General features: G+C 55.1%; 8 protein-coding genes across 8 annotated transcripts; 4 read left to right on the forward strand and 4 right to left on the reverse strand.

The window, feature by feature from the left end:
* Window positions 1-762: 762 nt before the first annotated feature.
* On the reverse strand, window positions 763-1,269 carry K452DRAFT_109013 (uncharacterized protein). Its single transcript, XM_033534998.1, has one exon. The coding sequence runs from the start codon at window positions 1,181-1,183 to the stop codon at window positions 857-859; it is 327 nt and encodes a 108-aa protein (XP_033402028.1). The 5' UTR covers window positions 1,184-1,269; the 3' UTR covers window positions 763-856.
* An 86-nt stretch (window positions 1,270-1,355) lies between these two features.
* K452DRAFT_219830 (uncharacterized protein) lies at window positions 1,356-3,578 on the reverse strand (the record flags this gene model as incomplete). Its single annotated transcript, XM_033536433.1, has 3 exons — window positions 1,356-2,237; window positions 2,291-2,399; window positions 2,467-3,578. 3 exons carry the CDS (start codon window positions 3,576-3,578, stop codon window positions 1,356-1,358), a joined length of 2,103 nt encoding a protein of 700 aa, XP_033402029.1.
* A 487-nt stretch (window positions 3,579-4,065) lies between these two features.
* On the forward strand, window positions 4,066-4,860 carry K452DRAFT_283600 (uncharacterized protein). Its single transcript, XM_033539797.1, has 4 exons — window positions 4,066-4,217; window positions 4,281-4,332; window positions 4,416-4,597; window positions 4,708-4,860. The coding sequence occupies exons 1-4, from the start codon at window positions 4,071-4,073 to the stop codon at window positions 4,750-4,752; spliced, it is 426 nt and encodes a 141-aa protein (XP_033402030.1). The 5' UTR covers window positions 4,066-4,070; the 3' UTR covers window positions 4,753-4,860.
* A 370-nt stretch (window positions 4,861-5,230) lies between these two features.
* Window positions 5,231-6,381, reverse strand: K452DRAFT_324291 (uncharacterized protein; the record flags this gene model as incomplete). Its single annotated transcript, XM_033544696.1, has 3 exons — window positions 5,231-5,324; window positions 5,421-6,129; window positions 6,192-6,381. 3 exons carry the CDS (start codon window positions 6,379-6,381, stop codon window positions 5,231-5,233), a joined length of 993 nt encoding a protein of 330 aa, XP_033402031.1.
* A 794-nt stretch (window positions 6,382-7,175) lies between these two features.
* On the reverse strand, window positions 7,176-9,101 carry K452DRAFT_324292 (uncharacterized protein; the record flags this gene model as incomplete). Its single annotated transcript, XM_033544697.1, has 4 exons — window positions 7,176-7,990; window positions 8,048-8,485; window positions 8,538-8,676; window positions 8,733-9,101. 4 exons carry the CDS (start codon window positions 9,099-9,101, stop codon window positions 7,176-7,178), a joined length of 1,761 nt encoding a protein of 586 aa, XP_033402032.1.
* A 1,710-nt stretch (window positions 9,102-10,811) lies between these two features.
* K452DRAFT_283605 (uncharacterized protein) lies at window positions 10,812-11,513 on the forward strand. Its single transcript, XM_033539798.1, has one exon. It carries the CDS (start codon window positions 11,120-11,122, stop codon window positions 11,327-11,329), a length of 210 nt encoding a protein of 69 aa, XP_033402033.1. The 5' UTR covers window positions 10,812-11,119; the 3' UTR covers window positions 11,330-11,513.
* A 1,552-nt stretch (window positions 11,514-13,065) lies between these two features.
* K452DRAFT_355732 (uncharacterized protein) lies at window positions 13,066-15,283 on the forward strand (the record flags this gene model as incomplete). Its single annotated transcript, XM_033545987.1, has 3 exons — window positions 13,066-13,184; window positions 13,237-13,395; window positions 13,447-15,283. 3 exons carry the CDS (start codon window positions 13,066-13,068, stop codon window positions 15,281-15,283), a joined length of 2,115 nt encoding a protein of 704 aa, XP_033402034.1.
* An 814-nt stretch (window positions 15,284-16,097) lies between these two features.
* K452DRAFT_305270 (uncharacterized protein) lies at window positions 16,098-17,306 on the forward strand (the record flags this gene model as incomplete). Its single annotated transcript, XM_033542881.1, has 2 exons — window positions 16,098-16,124; window positions 16,197-17,306. The coding sequence occupies 2 exons, from the start codon at window positions 16,098-16,100 to the stop codon at window positions 17,304-17,306; spliced, it is 1,137 nt and encodes a 378-aa protein (XP_033402035.1).
* Window positions 17,307-18,164: the final 858 nt, after the last annotated feature.

The raw sequence follows: 18,164 nt of genomic DNA on the forward strand, positions 1-18,164 counted from the left end.
AATCAATCAGCCTGCATATCGCTCAGGGCGATGGGTCAGGGTAAATGAATTCAACTCAACTCAACTCAACTCAATCAATCAATCGTACAGCATACTATATTACTACTACGTCTACGAGCGAGCGAGTATACGTGCGATTATATAAGCATATAGGCAGGCAAGCAAGCGTGTAGGTAGATTAAGTAGGCTAAGCAATGACTTTGTTTAAATAATCGGGTAGAAGCTATGGCCATAGCTATAACACTACTACTACTATAAAACCCTAACCTTCCTCACACACGCCGCTTTCCTCTTTACGTATATATATATACTACTACTCCTCCCCTACCCTCTCTCCTCCTAATAAGAAACTCTTCTAAAAAGCGACAAGAAAGCCAAAGCCAAAGCTAATACGTAAATAAGGGTTCAAGGTAAAGATACAGAAGAATAGGTATGAAGCGTATAAGAGATATATACCCTATATTAAAGACGCCCCATTAATAGCTAAAGCAAGGCAAGGCATGCAAAGCGTCTAGATATACAGCCTAATATAGGTACGGTGTATTGGTGTGTTGTTATAGTGGTATGTATATATATATGTATTATAAACTCCACCTCCTCCGCCCTCCTGTCTCCAGCCCAAACCCCCACCTTGACCCCCACCTTAAGCCTCAACCCCCAATCCCGCATCCCGCACCCCGCTACCTGCGGCTGCAGGCTGTTACGACGTATAGAAGTAGGTAGTTGTTAAAGTAGCTGTAGTAGCTGTAGTAGCTGTAGCGGTGGAAGTGGAGGAGGCAGAGGGGAGTAGAGCAGCAAACGACAACAACAGCAGCTTCCTAGCCTAACCTAGCTGCCTAACCAGCCAACCAGCCAGCTAACCAGCTAACCAGCCAGCGCGCCCGACTGATTGATTGATTTGCGTGCAAGAATCCAGAAGCCAAAGCCAGCCAAGCCCAGCCAAGCCAAGCCAAGCCAAGCCAAGCCAAAGCAGCCAACTCAGCCAAACAGGTCTAAGCAAAATACATAAGACGACGACGACGACGAAGACGAAAAGAAGAAGAAGAAGACGAAAAGAAGAAGAAGAAGAAGAAGAAGAAGAAGAAGAAGACGAAAAGAAGCTCGCCGCTTGAGAAGGTGTCTGTCCAGAGTATGCCAGACCAGACCAGAGACCAGGGAGTCGACTAAAAGGGTAAAAAAGCATAAAAAAACAAACAAAAAAAGGTATATCTAAAAGCCCTTCCTCCTCTCCCTGGTCCGCAAAAAGCTATGTAAAGCTAAAAACAATCAAAAAAAGTCATCAAGCACCCAAGCGACCACCCAACCAAGCGACCAAGCAACCAAGCAAAAGCAAAAAGCATAAAAAAGCAAGCTTTTTACGCGCCGCCGCCGCCGCCGCCGCCGCCCGCGCTGCCGGGAAGACTCCTGGGCGTGCTATTAGCGGGGCTCGTGGCGCCCGCGCGTCGCTGCTGCGCCGCAAACGGGCCCTGGAAGCCCTGCTGCACAATGCTGCCCGCCGTCGTGCTGGCCACGTCCTGCATTTCCACGCCGCCCTGCTGGCCCTCCGACAGCGGCGCCGTGCGCTTGCTCCTATGCTCGCCGAACCGCTGGTCGCCCTCCTCGTAGCGCTTCTTGAAGTTCAGGTACGTGGGCGGCCGAGGCCGGAGCAGCACCGCGCGGAGGTTCTTGATGAGCCCGGCTTGCGTGAACGGCCGGTGCCGGTCTTTCTTCAGGAATTTGTGCGAGTTGAGATATTCGCGCGTCGTCTCGCCGCGTGCGATTAGGAAGAGATGGTAGCCCCAGAGCGAAGCCGGATACCAGGTGACCAGGATGCCGTAGATGAGCATGGCGAAAGGAACGCGCCATTTGTTGATTGCATCGCCAAACGATCGTCCCGGTTCCTGGTGCATCCAGACAAGCAGGTGTGCGAGCGATCCGCCAAACAGGAACGCGCCGAGAAGCGTGCCGGATGCAACGAAGACGAAAAAGTAACGGTAATTACGACGGCCAACGCAGTTGTTGAGCCAGACACAGTGGTGATCTTGCGTTTCGATGCAGTTGTCGCAGACGCGGCAATGGTGCGCGCGCGGTGGGCGCCAGATGTTGCAGGACTTGCAATACTTGGTAGGAACTTCCATAGCAGAAGTCTTGGCGGCGGCGGATTTGACCATGACCCATTCTGTGGTAGGCGGGCCAACGGCTAACGGATCGTCGTTCGGATCGGAGGGCGGGAAAGGATGAAGATTACGGGGAAGAATCTGTCACGACGGTTAGGTAGGACGAACGTTTTAATGAAAGAAAATTGACTAACCCCCGGGTCTGAAAGAGAAGCATGGAAAAATGAAGACATGCACATTAAAAGGAGGTACGAAAACAAGATGGGTATCGCAGGAGAAACATGAAGCCATAGCCATGGCGCCCTAAAGCAGTCAGTTAGCATCAAACGCCGATTCTGTCTGGAGATTCATTTTCAAAGAAAAAACTCACGAAAATCCAAGGAAAAGAGCCGCAGGAACCACAACGAGCAAACCAGTGCCGATGCTGACAGGCCGATCTCTGGTATTCTGCAATCTACCGCCCCAGCAAAACACCGTGTTACCGGTGAAGTACTGGTAGTTCCTGCCAAGATTGGCCTCCTTCTGCGCTTCGGCCTTTGCAATCGCGGCGTCGGCGGTGGCGTCGGCGGCGGCCAATCTGGGCGAGGACGCGGCTGAAGAAAGCTTTTCGTGGCCCTGGCCCTGCGGACGTAATGAACCAGAGTTAGGACCTCTACTGGCAATCATGAAACTGGATCTAAAAGAGCGTGGGGACTTCTGAGGTGGAGCAAGTCCGGAGCCGGATCTGTTGGCTCCGGAAACGTCCAAGTGAAGATTCGGGTTGGGTTTCTGCAGCGGCGCGATGCTCTCACCACGGCTACGTACCGTGTCGCCGCCGGTAGGCGTGGTATTGGCCGTGGTCCGGTCGGGTAAGTCTCGGTCACTGAATTCGGTGCCTCGAGAGGGTGGAGGCAGCCCTTCGCCGTCGTGTTCGTGGTGGAGGCCAAGCGGGTGTCCTTGGCTGGGATTCGACGCGATGCTGTTGCGGTACGAGTTGCGGACCATGTCGCTCTGTCCGTCATGCGACATGGACGAGCGGCCCACGAGCGAGCCCGGGCGCTGGCTTCTCTGCTGCTGGAGCCTGTTGGCGCTCATGGGGCGGAAGAAGGCCGAAGACTGGATGCCCGACACGTGCGTCCTGCTCGTTGCGGTGGCGGGGCGGTGCGAGACGGGCTCGCCGCTGCCCGACAGAGTGCCGGGGCTTGGGCCATGCGCGCCGGCACCGCGTCTCGACGGCGGAGGTTGCGAGTAGTTGCGGTTTTTGATGGTGGACATGGACGAGGGGCGCGAGGGGGGCAGGCCGGGTTCGCCGACGGGGCCGGTGACGCCCTGGACGCGCGACGCGTTTGGGTAGGGAGGGTCTTCGTTTTCGTCGACGTCGGTGAGGCGCGAGGATATGACGCTGGGCGGGCCATGGTTGCTGCGCGGGGCGTCGAAGGGAGTCGGGAAGGAGGCGATGTTGTCGGTGGGCGTAGAGGTGCGAGAAGGAGGGCGGTTGGTCATGACTGGGCGTCGTCGGGCGTTGGGGTCGCGGCGGCGGTGGAGAGAAAAGTAGTAGTGAGTGGAATCCTATGCATGACACTTTGCGGAAGCTCGGCACGGGCACGGAGAGAGGAGTTGAAAGAGGAAATGTCGCCTAAAGAGGGAATCGTGGTCGGATCAACGCGACATGGCGAGCGTCACGGCGGGGTTTTGGAGCAGGGGAGGACGAGGCTGGCGCTGGGGCTTGGTTTTCCTCGCTCGGATGGCCAGAGAGAAGTATCAGGAGGGAGGACGGACGGACGCTGCTGCCAAATGGATGATCGCCGTCATCTCGGCTGTGGCAGCGCAGGTCCCGGCACAACGTTTGTTCCGTCCGTGTCGCACCTAGGGTAATCACGTGAGCACATCCGGGCAGCAGGTCAGTCCACTAACGACATGGAAGCTTACATGCTATCATCATCACCACCCTCCCCCGCAATCTCCACTCCACCCTCCACCACCACCACCACCACCATGTCCTCCATCATCGGCCGCTCTGCCTTCCGCGCTACCCGCGCCCTCCGCTCCACCGGCGGCGCCGCTGCCCAGGGCGCCAACGGCGACAAGGCCGCCAGCAAGGACGCGCTCAAGGCCGCGGGCAAGAAGGACCCCGAGCTCTACGTAAGGCGCCTGCAGCCAATGGACCCGCGCTAGCTCGTCGCGTACTGATACTCGACATTGCAGGTCCTGTGGACCATCATGGCCGGCGCCTTCGGCCTGGTCGGCTGGCACTTCTGTAAGCAAGCTCGTCTCCTGCTCCTGCCTGCTCCCGACAGACTCCGTGACACTTTTTTTTTTCTGACCTCTGACCTCCGCTAGCCCGCAACCCCACCTCGTCCTCCTCCGAGAACCCCGTCTCCAAGGTCCCCGGCACCGAGCCCTGGCAGACTGGCGGCTCCGGCAAGTACCTGTACCACCCCGGTGGTGACGCCAACGCCTCTCCCCGCGAGGCTCCCTCGGCCCTGAACACGGTCATCATCCCCAACGTCAACCTGCCCAAGGTGAGTGCAATGTCGTCGTCGTCGTCGTCGCGCGCGCGGACAAATGGGGGCGAGCGAGGGATAGGTACCTACCTATATGCCGATCGTCAGAGCTAACAATTGCGTCACAGGATCTCCACGAGAAGTACAACAAGTACGGCAAGGACGGCTACTAAATTACCCGCGTAGGTCCAGAGCTAGGAAATGGAAGCTTAGAGGAGGTTTGCGCCAAGGGCGCGCATGAACGCCCTTGCGCTTGTACAGTCGAAATTCCCTAGGCCGTGTAGAGTAGCAGTAGCATGTGACTCGGTTTTCTTCATTTGCTCCTTTTCCTGCATCTGATCTCTGGATCTCTTTTTGCTCGGTCAATCACGCAAACATCTGAGACGCCGTGTGCACATCAAACAATGCCGTCCCTGTTCCATGAATAACTCCCGAGCCAAAAATCGTCCGCGCGATCTGCCGCCCTTCAATCAAAGATCTGAGATTTTCTAATTTTGGCCGCGGCTGCGTTTTTGCGTAAAACATTATGTGCATCACACGCCGCCTGAGACTCCAATCAAAGAATTATACATTTGACTATAGCTAGTCGCAATTAGGTTTCTTGTTTCTCGGCGCTCTAGTGGTATCTCATCTATCGACTTGCGGACGTAATCAACCATACTTCCGCACCAAGCTCTTCATGATGCTCGTAGCGCCAGACCGGTAACCTCCGCCAAACAACGCGTGATGGTTAAGGTGATGATACCTGCAACAGCGTCAGACAGCCTAACCCCTTGACGATCCAGGAGATGGGAGGAGGAGGAGGAGAGAGGGGGTGGGGCACAACACGGGCAAGACATACAATTCGTAAAGCGCGACGCGATCCGCATACTCATCCTGCGGCTCCGTCTTGGGGCAAAGCTCATGGTACTCGTTCATGAAGGCGCCGCCAAAGCCGCCAAACATCTTCATGATGCCCAGCTCGTACTCGCTGTGCGCGTAGCACGCGCTCGGGTCGTACACGACCTCCTGCACCGCGCCCCCCTTCCCGCCTATCGTCCCGCTGCTCGCGTTCCCGCTCCACAGGTCCCCGTGCACCACCACCGGCGTCACGCCCTTGCCGCCGTTCAGGTGCTCGTCGCCTATGAGCCGGGGCACGACGCGCGAGGCCGTCGCCTCCACCAGGTCGTGCAGCTCCTTGTCTTTTCCATTATTCGCCTCGCTCTGCCGCAGGATGAAGCGCAGCCGGTGCTCGGCGTAGAAGTCTGCCCAGCTCGCTTTGAACCCGTTCTCTTGCGGCGTGTCGCCGCAGCACGTCGTCACCGGGAACCCGAACATCGGGCGGTCGTAGCCCGCCGGCACCGGCGCCGGCGTCGTGTGCAGCTTCGCTAGCTTTTGCGCCAGCGTCTCCGTGCTCCCCGATGCGCGCGATGCCAGCCGCGATGTCAGGTGAAGGAAGTCCGTCACCATGAACGAGGTCGAGGGGTCTGAGGCGAATTGCCCGTAGCCAAAGGACTGTGGGCACAGAGACGGGACCGACGAGTGCAGGGCGTTGAGCGAGGCGTGCTCGCCTGGTGGTGTGGTTAGTTATGTGCTTGTGTGTGCACCTTGAGTGCGGTGCGGAATGGCTCACCCTCAAACATGACTGCGGCATCCTTGCCCTTGCCTGTCTTCATGAAGAACTGCTTCTCCGTGCCATCTGGCAGGGTTGCCGTGATTTTCGAGGTCGAGGCCGAGGACATGCCCCCGCCGCCGGCGGATGAGACGCTGGCGGCAGATGGGTCCACGGAAATGGCTTTTGCAACGGCATCGTCGAGCTTCATGGTGGATAGTCGAGAGAATGTGCGAAGGGTACGTAGCATTGAGTTGTCCGAGACATTGCTGGTCCAGATAAAAAGTGGTGGTTGCGTTCGACTGGAGCAGTCAAGTGACTATGACGTTAGCTGGCAGGGGTCCGAGAAGCTTGGGTCCCCAGCTTAACGTGATCGCGCGATGCATGAGGGTTCTTAATACCACAGAATCTTCTTGCTGTGTAAGTCTCTTATCACTCATTGAGTATGAGTTTCCAGCTTCGTGATGTCTTTGCTCCATGCCCGGCAGAAGATGGATGTGCTCGACAAGTTGACCAATGACATCATCCGCATGTAAATCCCGTCGTCTATCTACCTACACTCAATTGTAGATACCCACCTGTCTTCTCATGCCTGAGACTTTGGTGTTTCGCTTGACAATAGCACTTCAATAGCAAAGTTTCACTTCATAGCATGAGACACAAATGTATGCGCAGGGTTTGATTTTGCAACTACCTAGCAGTAGTAGGTTTCTCGCAGAAAACCCAGTCCATCAGAGAGCTACCATTTGTCGGGATGGTGGAGAGAAGAGAAGAATAAAAAAGGCCGTATATCACGGCCGGCCCTGATATCCATCGAAACCCCAGAGAGGGCCGCGGTGGGAGGAGAGGAGAAACCCGAAGTTTCCCACCAACAGCCCAGATGGATCAAGGGCCGGCGTGACGAAGAACAAAAAACAGCATAGAAGAAAAAAGCAAAGACAGTGCAGAAATCGCCGCTCAGAGCCACAAGCTTCTGTCAAGGGAGTAAGTTGCCGTGAACGGCCCTTACCAAGTAGCGCCAGAAGAACCTTCATCGGTCTTGAAGCCGCCCTCGTCAGCCTTGAAACCGCCCTCATCAGCCTGGAAGCCGCCAGCATCGTCGGCGTTCTCGGCCGCAGCAGCCGCAGCAGCAGCTTCCTCCTCCGCATCAGTGTCGTCGTCGAATTCCAGAGGCTCACCCTCAGGAGGAGCGAAGCTCTCGAGGAAATCAGGAACCTCCTGCTTGCGCTCCATGAGCACCTTGACAAGGTCCTCCGCAATGTCCTCGTTACGCTCGTTGTAGAACGACGTAGCAAGGCCGTTGTTCCCGATGCGGCCAGTACGACCAATGCGGTGGACGTACTCGCGGATGCCGCCGTGCATGCCAGACGGCAAGTCGTAGTTGATGACGTGCATCACGTTGAACACGTCGAGGCCACGAGCGAAGACACCAGTGGCAACCAAGATAGGGCAGGTGGCGTTCCTAAAAGCACGAAGTGCATCCTCACGCTCGCGCTGGGTACGATCCGAGTGGATCGACGTGCAAGGCAACTGGAGATTGTAAAGGTAATCGTCAATGAGGTCGGCCTTACGCTTGGAGTTGACAAAGATGATGGTCCTGGCGGGCGGCATCGAGAACAGCAAATCGTACAAAGCACGATCCTTGTTGAAATCGTCGGTCCAGACGATCCTCTGCGTGATGTTCCCGTGCGAAGAACCAGCACGGCCAACACGGATGCGAACATGCTCTTCGGCCATGTAGTCACGAGCCAAGGCACGAGCCGCCTTCGGGAAAGTGGCGGACAGCATGAGGTAGGCATGGTCAGCATCCTCGTTGATGTCTGAAGCAACGTTAGTATGTTTCGCAGTAATACCAATAGATGTTGACTTTGACTCACCACCACCACTCATGATGCGCTTCATGTCGTCCTCCCAGTCAGCCTCGAGAAGCTCATCAGCCTCGTCAATGACGGTGTACTTGACACGGCTGAGAGACAGGATGTGAGGCTTCTCCATGAAGTCGAGCAGACGACCAGGAGTAGCGATCAGAACATCACAGCCCTTTCCAAGCTCTTCGCGCTGGGCAGCAACAGGACCACCGCCGTAGATGACACAGGGGCGCAGCATGGAACGATAGGCGAGGCGGCGGGCCTCGTCGAAGATCTGAGCAGCCAGTTCGCGAGTCGGGCAGACAATGAGCACAAGGGGCTCAGCGCGGACGCGATCGGTGGCCGGGTTATACGTAGCAGGGTTGGGGCGCGGAGCGGCCAACTTCTTAGCCTTGCCCATGAGGCGCGACAGGATCGGGACGAGGTAAGCAGCAGTCTTACCAGAGCCTGTGCGGTCAAAAGTCAGTCATCGTCCAAAAAATGTCATGAGGTGACATACCGGTCTGCGCGATAGCAATGACATCGTGACCCAAGAGAACAGCAGGGATCGTGTACGCCTGAATAGGCGTGGTGTTCTCGTAATTGCACAGACGGCTCACGTTGTCCAGCATAGTCGGATGAAGACCGGCATCCTGGAACTAAAATCGGTCGAGTCAGTATTGGTCAAGACACATGGGTGAGCGAGTGAACTTACGAAACGGATGGGAGCGATCTTGGTCGGGCCCTCACTGAAAACCTCGTACTCCAGCTCGTTGAAGGCATTGCCGCGCCTCATGACGTTCTCATGGCGGAAGAGCTCTTTCTCAAGCTCCTCGTTGGGCGGTCCAACCTCGCCAAACTCATCATCCCACTCGTAGCGAGCCGCAGACGCAGCCCAGGAAGGCTCAAGGTAGTTGCCCTCGTTGACAAGGGCCTCGCGAGCCTCTAGCGTTGTGGCATTGTAAGCAGCGTAGTCGAACGCGGAGGTAGCGACAAAGCCATGGGCCTTGGCACGCTCAGCAGCGCCTTCACGCTCAACAGGAGGAGCGACCTCCTTCGCAGGTTCCTCGATGGCAGAAGCCATGTCGGTGGTGTCGAAGGCGTCGACGGCGGCACCGGAGTCAGACATGCTTGCGGTCTGCGAGGTCAACCAAGTTAGTATGAGCGAGTGAGCAAGAAAGATGACTTCGTGTCCAAAGCGAGTGGGGGTGAAAGCGAGGACGAACGACCTCGGAGATGTTGAAGGCGGCTGTGACGGGGTGACGGGCTTACCTGGTGACAACGGGGAAGACTCAAAGACGGGTAGCTTGGGATGAAGCTTGAGCGGTGGAAAGCTTGACAGCGACGGACGGCTTGGAGAAGCAGAGTGACGGCGAAGTCGTGCAAAAGCTCGCTGGGCAGGAAGAAGGTAACGAAGTTCAGCCCAAGAAAGGTGCTGGAGAGAAAGATGTGAGAGGTGGGGGGAGGGGGGTTTATATAGGCAGACTCTCCGCCGCAAAGCACGGACGCCGTCTCCCCTCGAAGGAAGGCGCGCAACACGCAACTGCCCCGTAACCCGCGTAGCAGGGAAGGCAAGCCACAGTGCACCTTCCCCCCAAGTGTAACTAACAATGGTTGCCTGGGTAGGTAGGCAGGTAGGTAGCAACGCAGCGGTGACGCCGTGACGTAACCTAGGTATTACTTGAACGGCGCAGACTGAAGCGGGCCCACCAGTAGGTAGCGCCTTTACACGCTCTAGCTATGAGCAGCTGAGGTGATTGCGAAGGCTAGGTTGACTGGTCTTTCTTTATGAGAAGAGAGCGTCCCGGCACGCCCAAGCACAGGGCACTCTGGAGCGGCAGCTGTAGGGCAATCGTATGCCGCCAAACCAGAGCGGAGCTGCTGCTGCCAGTGCATGACAGATGTGCTTGCAAGGCCCGTAGAGCTTAGTGCTATTGTGCTCTCAGTCGGCGATGCCTTACGGCTTCGATCCCATCCCGTCAAGCCATCTTCGAAGAGGGCAAACATGTAGAAGCAACTAGGCCTTTGCACAAAGACAAGGTGTCCCTTTGCTGGTGCCCGCAAGAATGAAGCAAACAAGGTGTTGCGCCTCGAGGAGAAGGGGTGCGCATCTACGCCGTTACGACGAGTTGGAACACGGCAGATGCGCAGCTCTGGCATTGAGCAAGTGAACACCCCAGACAGGAGAGTGCCTTCGGCCCCGACCGACCAGCCCAACGACTAGTGGATGAGGAGCACCACGGAACTCAGCTTCGTATGTTCGGACCCACGACATAGCCCTCGCCGCGATGCGTCCTGCAAAGACTGCCCGAGAACACAACGTTGTCGCACCCGTGGCCGGCCGCCGCCAGCATAGTCGTGACAGCCCACCGCAGATACCGAGGCGAGCGCCGCAAGGAACGGCCAGCGCTACAGTTCTTTCGATCCCCCGACCGTGTTACAGGATGCCATACGCAGAAACACCCGCAACTACGACTCGCGCCCATGCTGCCGGTTTTCAGCTGTTGCCTCATCCACACGTTCAGGTTCGCAAAGCGACTCGCCCTCACACGGATAAGACAACGCGGCATGGAGGACATGGGACTACAGTTGGGACTGCGGGAAAGGCGCGCCGCCATGCAGTTAAGGGGCACAAATCTCGGTAGACCAGCGTCGCGACGACGGCGATGAAGAATCTCGCTGAGTGCAAGCCAGGTAGTGGACAGCCGTAACCCTTGTCAACCCTGAAGCCGCAGTGCCGACCTTGGGAGTATTTCAGCCTGGCAGACTGATACAGGGGGCCAACTCTGCGGAAAGCGAGGCACCACCGTCAAGGTTTCTGAGGATGTGTTGGAATGCTCCTGAACAGTCCATCTGTCGCTAAACCTGGCGAACAAAGCTGTCTACCAAGGCATTTGGCTTCAAGCAGCATGTATTGTATCCCCAGGCTGGTGGTCCTTCACTGCCTTTCGGCCATGACGGATCAAAAAAGGAGCTGGGAACGCTCAAGGTCGGGAGCGTAAAGGTATGTCCAGTATTCGTCGCTTTGCCCACGAATGATCCTTGTGCTGATATAGTTCCTTTCTTGTTTGTCTTGGCAGCCAACCCGAGAGAAATTGATGGATGCGTTTAGAAATACGGGTGAAAGACGACCGCTTTCAAGGACATAAGACCTTGTTCTCAGACCAGAGCAAGCAAAGAGAAAAGAAATCGTGCTTGGTAAAACAAAAGACCTCAGAAGAGAAGAAAATGTTGAGAACAGGACGCAAACATGGGATGACTCGCAAGAAATTGAACAATATGAATGGACGAGAACAAAAAGATCTGACATGAGAAATGCAGAGGTTCTCGATATTCGGCTCTGCAATCTGTCCTCCGCATGCTATCAATCATAGCAGTCGCAAGAGCGGCCCTTTGCAGCATAAAGAGTGCCCATGGGCGAGGAATCAGAGGACAGGAGAGCCAACTGCCTAATCTCTGGGACAAGGAGGCTACCTGACAGGAGGCCATCCAACCCATGGCATCGAAGATTTACAGTAGCATTCAATCCACCCATACCGGAGAGGGTTGGCTCTGTTGGCGTGTCCGTAAGCAATGGCGGCTGGCAAAACCCCTCATTTAGAGGGTTTGGTGCTGTGCACTTGCTGGACCCCATCTCCATACTGGGTGCAGTATTATGGGCCGTCTATATCCAAGCATCGGCTCACTCCATGAGCAGCGGGTATGGACTTTGGCCCAAACTTCTGTGTGGTTAAGAAATAGCTGCGTTTTGCGAAGTCCATCGCCCAGAAGATCCTTGTCGTGGAATTGGATTAATAACCCATTTTGGATCTGGTATGGACCCTCCACAACAAACCCTCTTAGGACTCTGCATCGTTCGACTCCGGTAGTCTTATACGGACGGTGTTCGACTGTGTGCCTGTGTGCGCGATGAGCGTTGCATATGAACGACGCACGAGATCCTTGAGCCGGAGATATTTTGCAGGTCGAAAAGTATGCCACGGATGTCCGAAAGGGAGTCCTCCTGGGCAAGAAGCTTTGGGGCCATATCCGAAGCAGGTCTGTTTTGGTTCTTTCTTCGTCGCTTTCCAACTGAGTTGGCCTAAGAGATGAAAGTAGTAGAGATGTTGTTAAGGGGTCGGTGAAAAGATGGGCAACTCTGTGCTTTGACGACTTCAATGTCGTTCAAATCCTTTCGAGGGATTCCCTTGGCGCCGCTTGGCTCGAGAAAGCTGTGGTGATAAGCGGCAGTATAAACTCTGTTGGATTGAGGAGCAAAACCGATGCGAAGCTGCGACATATGCAGGGGTTATGGCTAACCAAGACACAGGAGGCCGAGATCGATGTTTAGGACTGTCTGGAGAAGAGGTTGGGAGAAGAGCCGCACCTACCTACCTGGGTAGCAGGTAGGCAAGTGCCTACAAACAACCTGACAGAGGTAGGTGCCTACCTAGGTAGGGTGGAACGCGGAGAAACACCGGTACCGACCATGATCCCCCTCACACCCCTTACCTAGTGAGTTACCTACCCAAGGACTGCCCGGAATTTCAAGCGCTTGCAGGAGGCCGCTATCATGAAGCATGGCGGTTTGTCATTGTAGCCGTACTTACTATCTCATCGTAGGTACATAATCGGAGTTTCAAGGCCCGCATTGGAAGGTCACAGCGAGAGGGCTGTCTGTTTTCTACATTTTTCCATTTGGTTTTAGTGATGAAGGTGATAAGTCGAAGCACAACATTGCAGGTCGTCTCAGAACACGTTGCCTTCGAAGAACATGGAGATCTGTGAACGATAAAAGCTGATGAGGTTGAGAGAAGCTCTGTGGAGGTGGGTCACCAAGGGCCAAGAGCGGGGCACTGTCCGCCCGGGGAAACGGGGGTCACTCCGCTGTCAACGTCATTTGATCATCCGCCACCACCACACGTCAAGCCACACCCTCTAACCAAGGCTACGCGTCTTCTGTAAACCAGGTTTAACGGCGAAGATATGCGCTTCCAGATAACCTCCGCCTTCCGACCAAAGCAGATAGGTGATAAACCGTTCTGCGGCTTGTCTATTACGCCACCAGTATGAACGACCCCGGGGTTGATGAGCCCATTGGCGAGGCTGCTCAAGATATAGAAAGCAGCCCATACGACAGTATAGGAAAACAGGAGCGGGAAGAGGAGCAAGACTTTCTTGATCCGAGGTAAGAAATGCAAAAATCGCATTCTCGCAGAACACAACCTAACCGAGCTTAGTCGATGGTGGTTTGCATCCACAGCATGTCCGCTTATTGCGGGAACGTTCGGACCTCTCGCCAACGCTTTCTCTATCTGTGCTCTTGTCGTAAAATGGAGAGTCTACATACCACCAGGGAAAGATGAGACGATGGGAAATTTTATCGAGGATCCTCCATGGTGAACCCCACAACGACTTTATCAGGGCCTCTCTCACTAAATTCGCCCCAGGTTGGTAGCTGTAAACGCAGTATCCCTAGGATGCGCTCTTATTGCGAACCTTTCTCTTTTGCTGAACATGGCTCGACGCCTGCCTTTCCATATCGCTCAGCCCATAACTATCTCGGGCTTTTCCCTTGCTGCTTTCCTACTCATCATCTTAGTCTCAATTGCTTCATCGAAGATCTTCCGGATACAACCAGGTGATGCACACGCTCTCACCCAGGCCTTTTACTATGCAATAATTGCCGCCACGCTATATTGCCTCATAGCAATGTTGCTGTTACTCACCGTTTTTGGCGCATGGCGAAAGCATTATGCAAAAGAGTTCCGTCTCACTGTCCCCCAGAGAACGCTCATGTTACAGACCATAAGCTTTATGGTATACCTGCTTCTTGGTGGCCTGGTTTACAGTAAAATCGAAGGGTGGAATTTCCTTGACGCTGTCTACTGGGCAGACTACACGCTACTCACTGTCGGACTCGGCTCGGATTTCCCTCCAACAACCCACCTCGGACGTTCTTTACTTTTTCCATACGCTTTTGGCGGGATCGTTATGGTCGGTCTGGTCATTGGTTCGATACGCTCCCTTGTCCTCGAAAGAGGCAAGGTTAAACTTGAGGCCAGGATGACGGAAGTCAAAAGAGAAAAGGTCCTGTCCACAATCGACTCGGAAAACTGCACTATCAGAGTTGGGTTCTTTCACAGGGTCAAATTTTCCCAGAGTGGGCTTTCGGAAATAGAAAAGAGGGAGCAAGAGTTCAACATAATGCGCAAGATTCAAGAGAGTGCAGAGAAAAGGCGCAGATATACATCGTTGGGCTTGTCCATCGTAGCCGCGGCATTGCTCTGGTTTGTCGGAGCTGTTGTCTTCCATGCTTCCGAAGGATCCCATCACGGCTGGAGCTACTTCGACGCTCTTTACTTCTCCTACACGTCTCTGCTGACCATCGGATATGGGGATTACTACCCTGCAAGCAACTCGGGGAAGCCGTTTTTTGTGTTTTGGTCACTCCTCGCCGTTCCTACCTTGACAATTTTGATCTCCAACATGGGAGACACCGTTGTCAAAAGCTTTAGTGACTTCACAATCTGGGTCGGTAGCTTGACCGTTCTGCCGGGAGAGACCGGGATCAAAACAACGCTCAAGAGGTCCCTGGTTAAACTGAATCCGGCAACGCACTACAAAGGAGAGTCTAGCGGTATCCATACCGAGAAACCACCAGGCCTACTACCAAGAGGGGGTAAAGGCGACGAAGGAAAATCCCATCCCGAAGACAAAAAGGGCTACATTGAGCGCATGGCCATGGACCGGTTGACACGGCACATCGAGGAAGAGGAGCTAGATGAGGCGAGCGAGGCCAATGAACATGGCGATTCACTAGAGCGCGACACACACTTCTACCACTTCGTGTTGGCCAGCGAACTCCGCAGGGTGATGCGAGATGTCTTGGAGTCGCCCCCCAAGCAGTACACATACAGCGAATGGGCGTATTACCTGAAACTCATCGGGCAAGACGAGATGGACCCTAATCGGCATCGAAAAGCGCCAATCAAGGTGGATCGGCAAAACCATGCGCATCCTGACTTGGGCGGTGCTGGTGGAAAAGTTGATGACGAAGGCTACCTGTACAAATGGAGCTGGCTGGGCATCCGTAGCCCGCTGATGGGGTCGAAGAGCGAGGCAGAGTGGATTCTAGAAAAACTGTCGGCGACGCTGGAGTTGGAGTTGTCGAAGATGAGGGCTTCGAAGGTGAGGACGCAGAGGCAGCCGCCTCCTATTTCGATGGCGGACCTCAGAAAGAGGAAGCTAGACTTGGGTGGCTCGAGTGCGTCTTCAGGCAGTTGATGTTTTTGCCTTAGACTGATTTTTGCAGCTTTCGGAGCTCAGTTCTCTGCCTCTTTCGTGCTTTGCTGAGAAATTCGAGTAACTGTTCTTTCTGTCCGGTGATGCATAAGGGCGTCCTGTGATTTCTCAGTCATTTCTCGTTTCCGACTCTTTGCTACACGGGACCGTTCTTGCTATGGTTTGAATTATCCTTCTGTGTTTTTCTGATTTGCCACAATCCTATGAGACATTTCAATCATCAAAGAGGTTCTTTACTATGAAGAAGCATCACTTCAACGCTACGTGTTGCAGTGGCAGCATGCCAATCTCAGCTGGGTAATCGTATATAGAGATCAATTACTGACTATATGAGAATGCAGTTATCAAATGGCATCGAACCGGAGCGGAGGGAGAGAAGAACCAATGGACCAGCATGCCTTAGGTGATTGCACCCTTTCCATGTCCCTTCATCAACGTGTTGACAGAGGAGCTGACAGACCCATGAAGGATATCAGCTTGTAGCTCCAGGAAGTCGGTTAGAGTATGCTTTAGAGTTAAATTTTGCGTATAAGTATGAAGCCATTTGGCCCTACTGATGATACCAGATGCTAACAATACGTCGACTTGCTTATGCCTATACGAATGCGGCCTCTGTGTTCGTTTAGAGGTGATGAGGTCTGGATACGACACTAACGTTATAATACATTGAGCAAGTGATCCCTCCTACATGCAGCACTAATATTTGTCCGCCTAACAATCTGTTCAACTGCATTTGAGATGGTGTTTACGATCAGCTCCCCGTTCTTTATGTCACTCCGTGGTTGTTGTCATTCACATGCTGCTACTAACCGCTTACGGACATGTGAGTCCTGTGAGCCTTGTGAAGGGTGTGGCCTTCACAGTTGCTATGCCTACGGCCCTAACTACGTCATAGGTCACAAATTGGGAGCTCACTTGTGTATTTCTGCCCCGACACCTCCACCTCTCTTACAACAACGGACTCTCCGGACCCTCCGTTGTCAACTCGCTCGCCAGAACGGCCAAGGTAACGCGCACACATCCCGCTTCATATGATGACATTGATATTGTTGAAACAGGCACGGAACCTTACACACTCCTCTCTTCACTTGAAATCTCACCTCACAACAACATGTCTGACCCAGACACGTACGACCCAGACTCCTACAGTGACATCCGCCCGGGAACTCACCCGGAGCTGTTCGATGGGCCGCACAACGCGCCCAGATCTCAGCAGCCGGCGTCACCCCAGTGGTGGTTCTGGGTGATCGTCGCCGTCATGGTCGCCATCATCCTCGCCCTGGGCATCTGCGTCGTCTGTCTGTGGAAACGCAACAAGCAGCACCAGAGGGGCCGTAGCGGCACCGAGGCGGGCGCCGAGCTGCAACCAATCCCCAAGGTGCAGTTCCCGTTCTACTTCCCGCCGTCCGCGATACCCTCTGGAGGGATGCCATGCTTCCCCAACAGAGACACCATCGGCAGCGCCGTCGAGAACGCCGTCCCCTTCAAAGAGCTTCACCCGCACCTCCAGGAACGGGTCAACCGTGACAGCCAGTGTGAGAATCAGTTCAACCCGGCGTTTAACGCTCATCGTCAACAGCAGCTGCACGACAACGACGGCGCTCACACTGACGTCCTGCTCCACACTGACGCGTCCACCATGGGACCATCCACCGTCACGGCACCGCGCACTGCCAGGAACCCCCGCCATCTCACCCCGCTTCTTCCAGAGCCGCTCAACATGCACCAGCATCAATCAGAGCGCAGCGCCGCTCCGCAGAACGCCGCTCCGCACGACGCCGGCTTGCAGGTCCCGGCCACGCCGCTGGTGCAGTACCCTCGCGCGTACATGCCGCCCACCCACCTGCCGCGCCCCACCGACAACAGCGCCGCTGCCGAGAGCGCCTTCTCTGCGGCGCAGTTCCCGAGCGCGGAGTCCGAGATGACGGGATATGGTGAGACGGAGCTGACGCACGACCCGTGGAAGGCCGAGGCAGAGAAGAACAAGCGCGTGGTTGAGCTTTGAAGCTGGCGGTTCACGGGCTGTCGTTCGGAATGATGGTGATTACTAACGCCCCACTCCCTCGTTTTTTGCTACATGATGCTCACTTCAGATTGATGAAAGCATTTTTCTGGTGCGCGAGAGCGTTTGTTGGGGTTTTGGGTGCGAGCTGCCAGACGTACTGCTTGCATGCACTCTACGTGTAGCACTGACACTTCATGCTTATCACTTTCGACGACCGGTATGATGGATGGAGGAGGGCTCTTTGGGTTCGGGTGGATTGACGATTGCTAATGGCGACTTGTGGATGGATGGCATGGAGATGGAGGGCATGCGACATGCAAATTTACGACTGACAAGGCTACGACTGACAATACTGTGGGTTACGAACAATGTAAGCTTATACAGACAGCTTCACAGTAACGTAGATACCTAGTTTACAGTCATGAAGACCTTACTTTCCCATACATGACCACCTACCGTGAGCCAAACCTCGTAAGCTCTTCCATGCCACCACCAGGCCGCCTTATGATCCCGATTTACACATACCAACCACCCAAACACCCACCCCCCACCTCCGCAGCACAACCGCACACGCAACGCAGCAACGCGCACGCGAAACCGAAGAAGCCACGGTAGCCAAACCACAACCACCTCCGGCCCCTGCCCTCAGCCGCACCAAGCCCCCACCTTCAAGCACCCATCCAGGCCCCAGCAGCAACCACCCAACCCCTCGCCCCCTCCTCACAGCATTTTGCCCAAACCGCCCCCACCGCGGCCCCGACTGTGTTCTCGCCCGCTCCCACTCCGAGACACGGCTCCTGCCGCATCATGCGTACAACAGTACGAAAGCAGGGGCAAACGAGAGCGGCACCAGCGCGT

Source organism: Aplosporella prunicola (genome assembly GCF_010093885.1).
Source record: "Aplosporella prunicola CBS 121167 unplaced genomic scaffold K452scaffold_3, whole genome shotgun sequence".
NCBI lineage: Eukaryota > Fungi > Ascomycota > Dothideomycetes > Botryosphaeriales > Aplosporellaceae > Aplosporella > Aplosporella prunicola.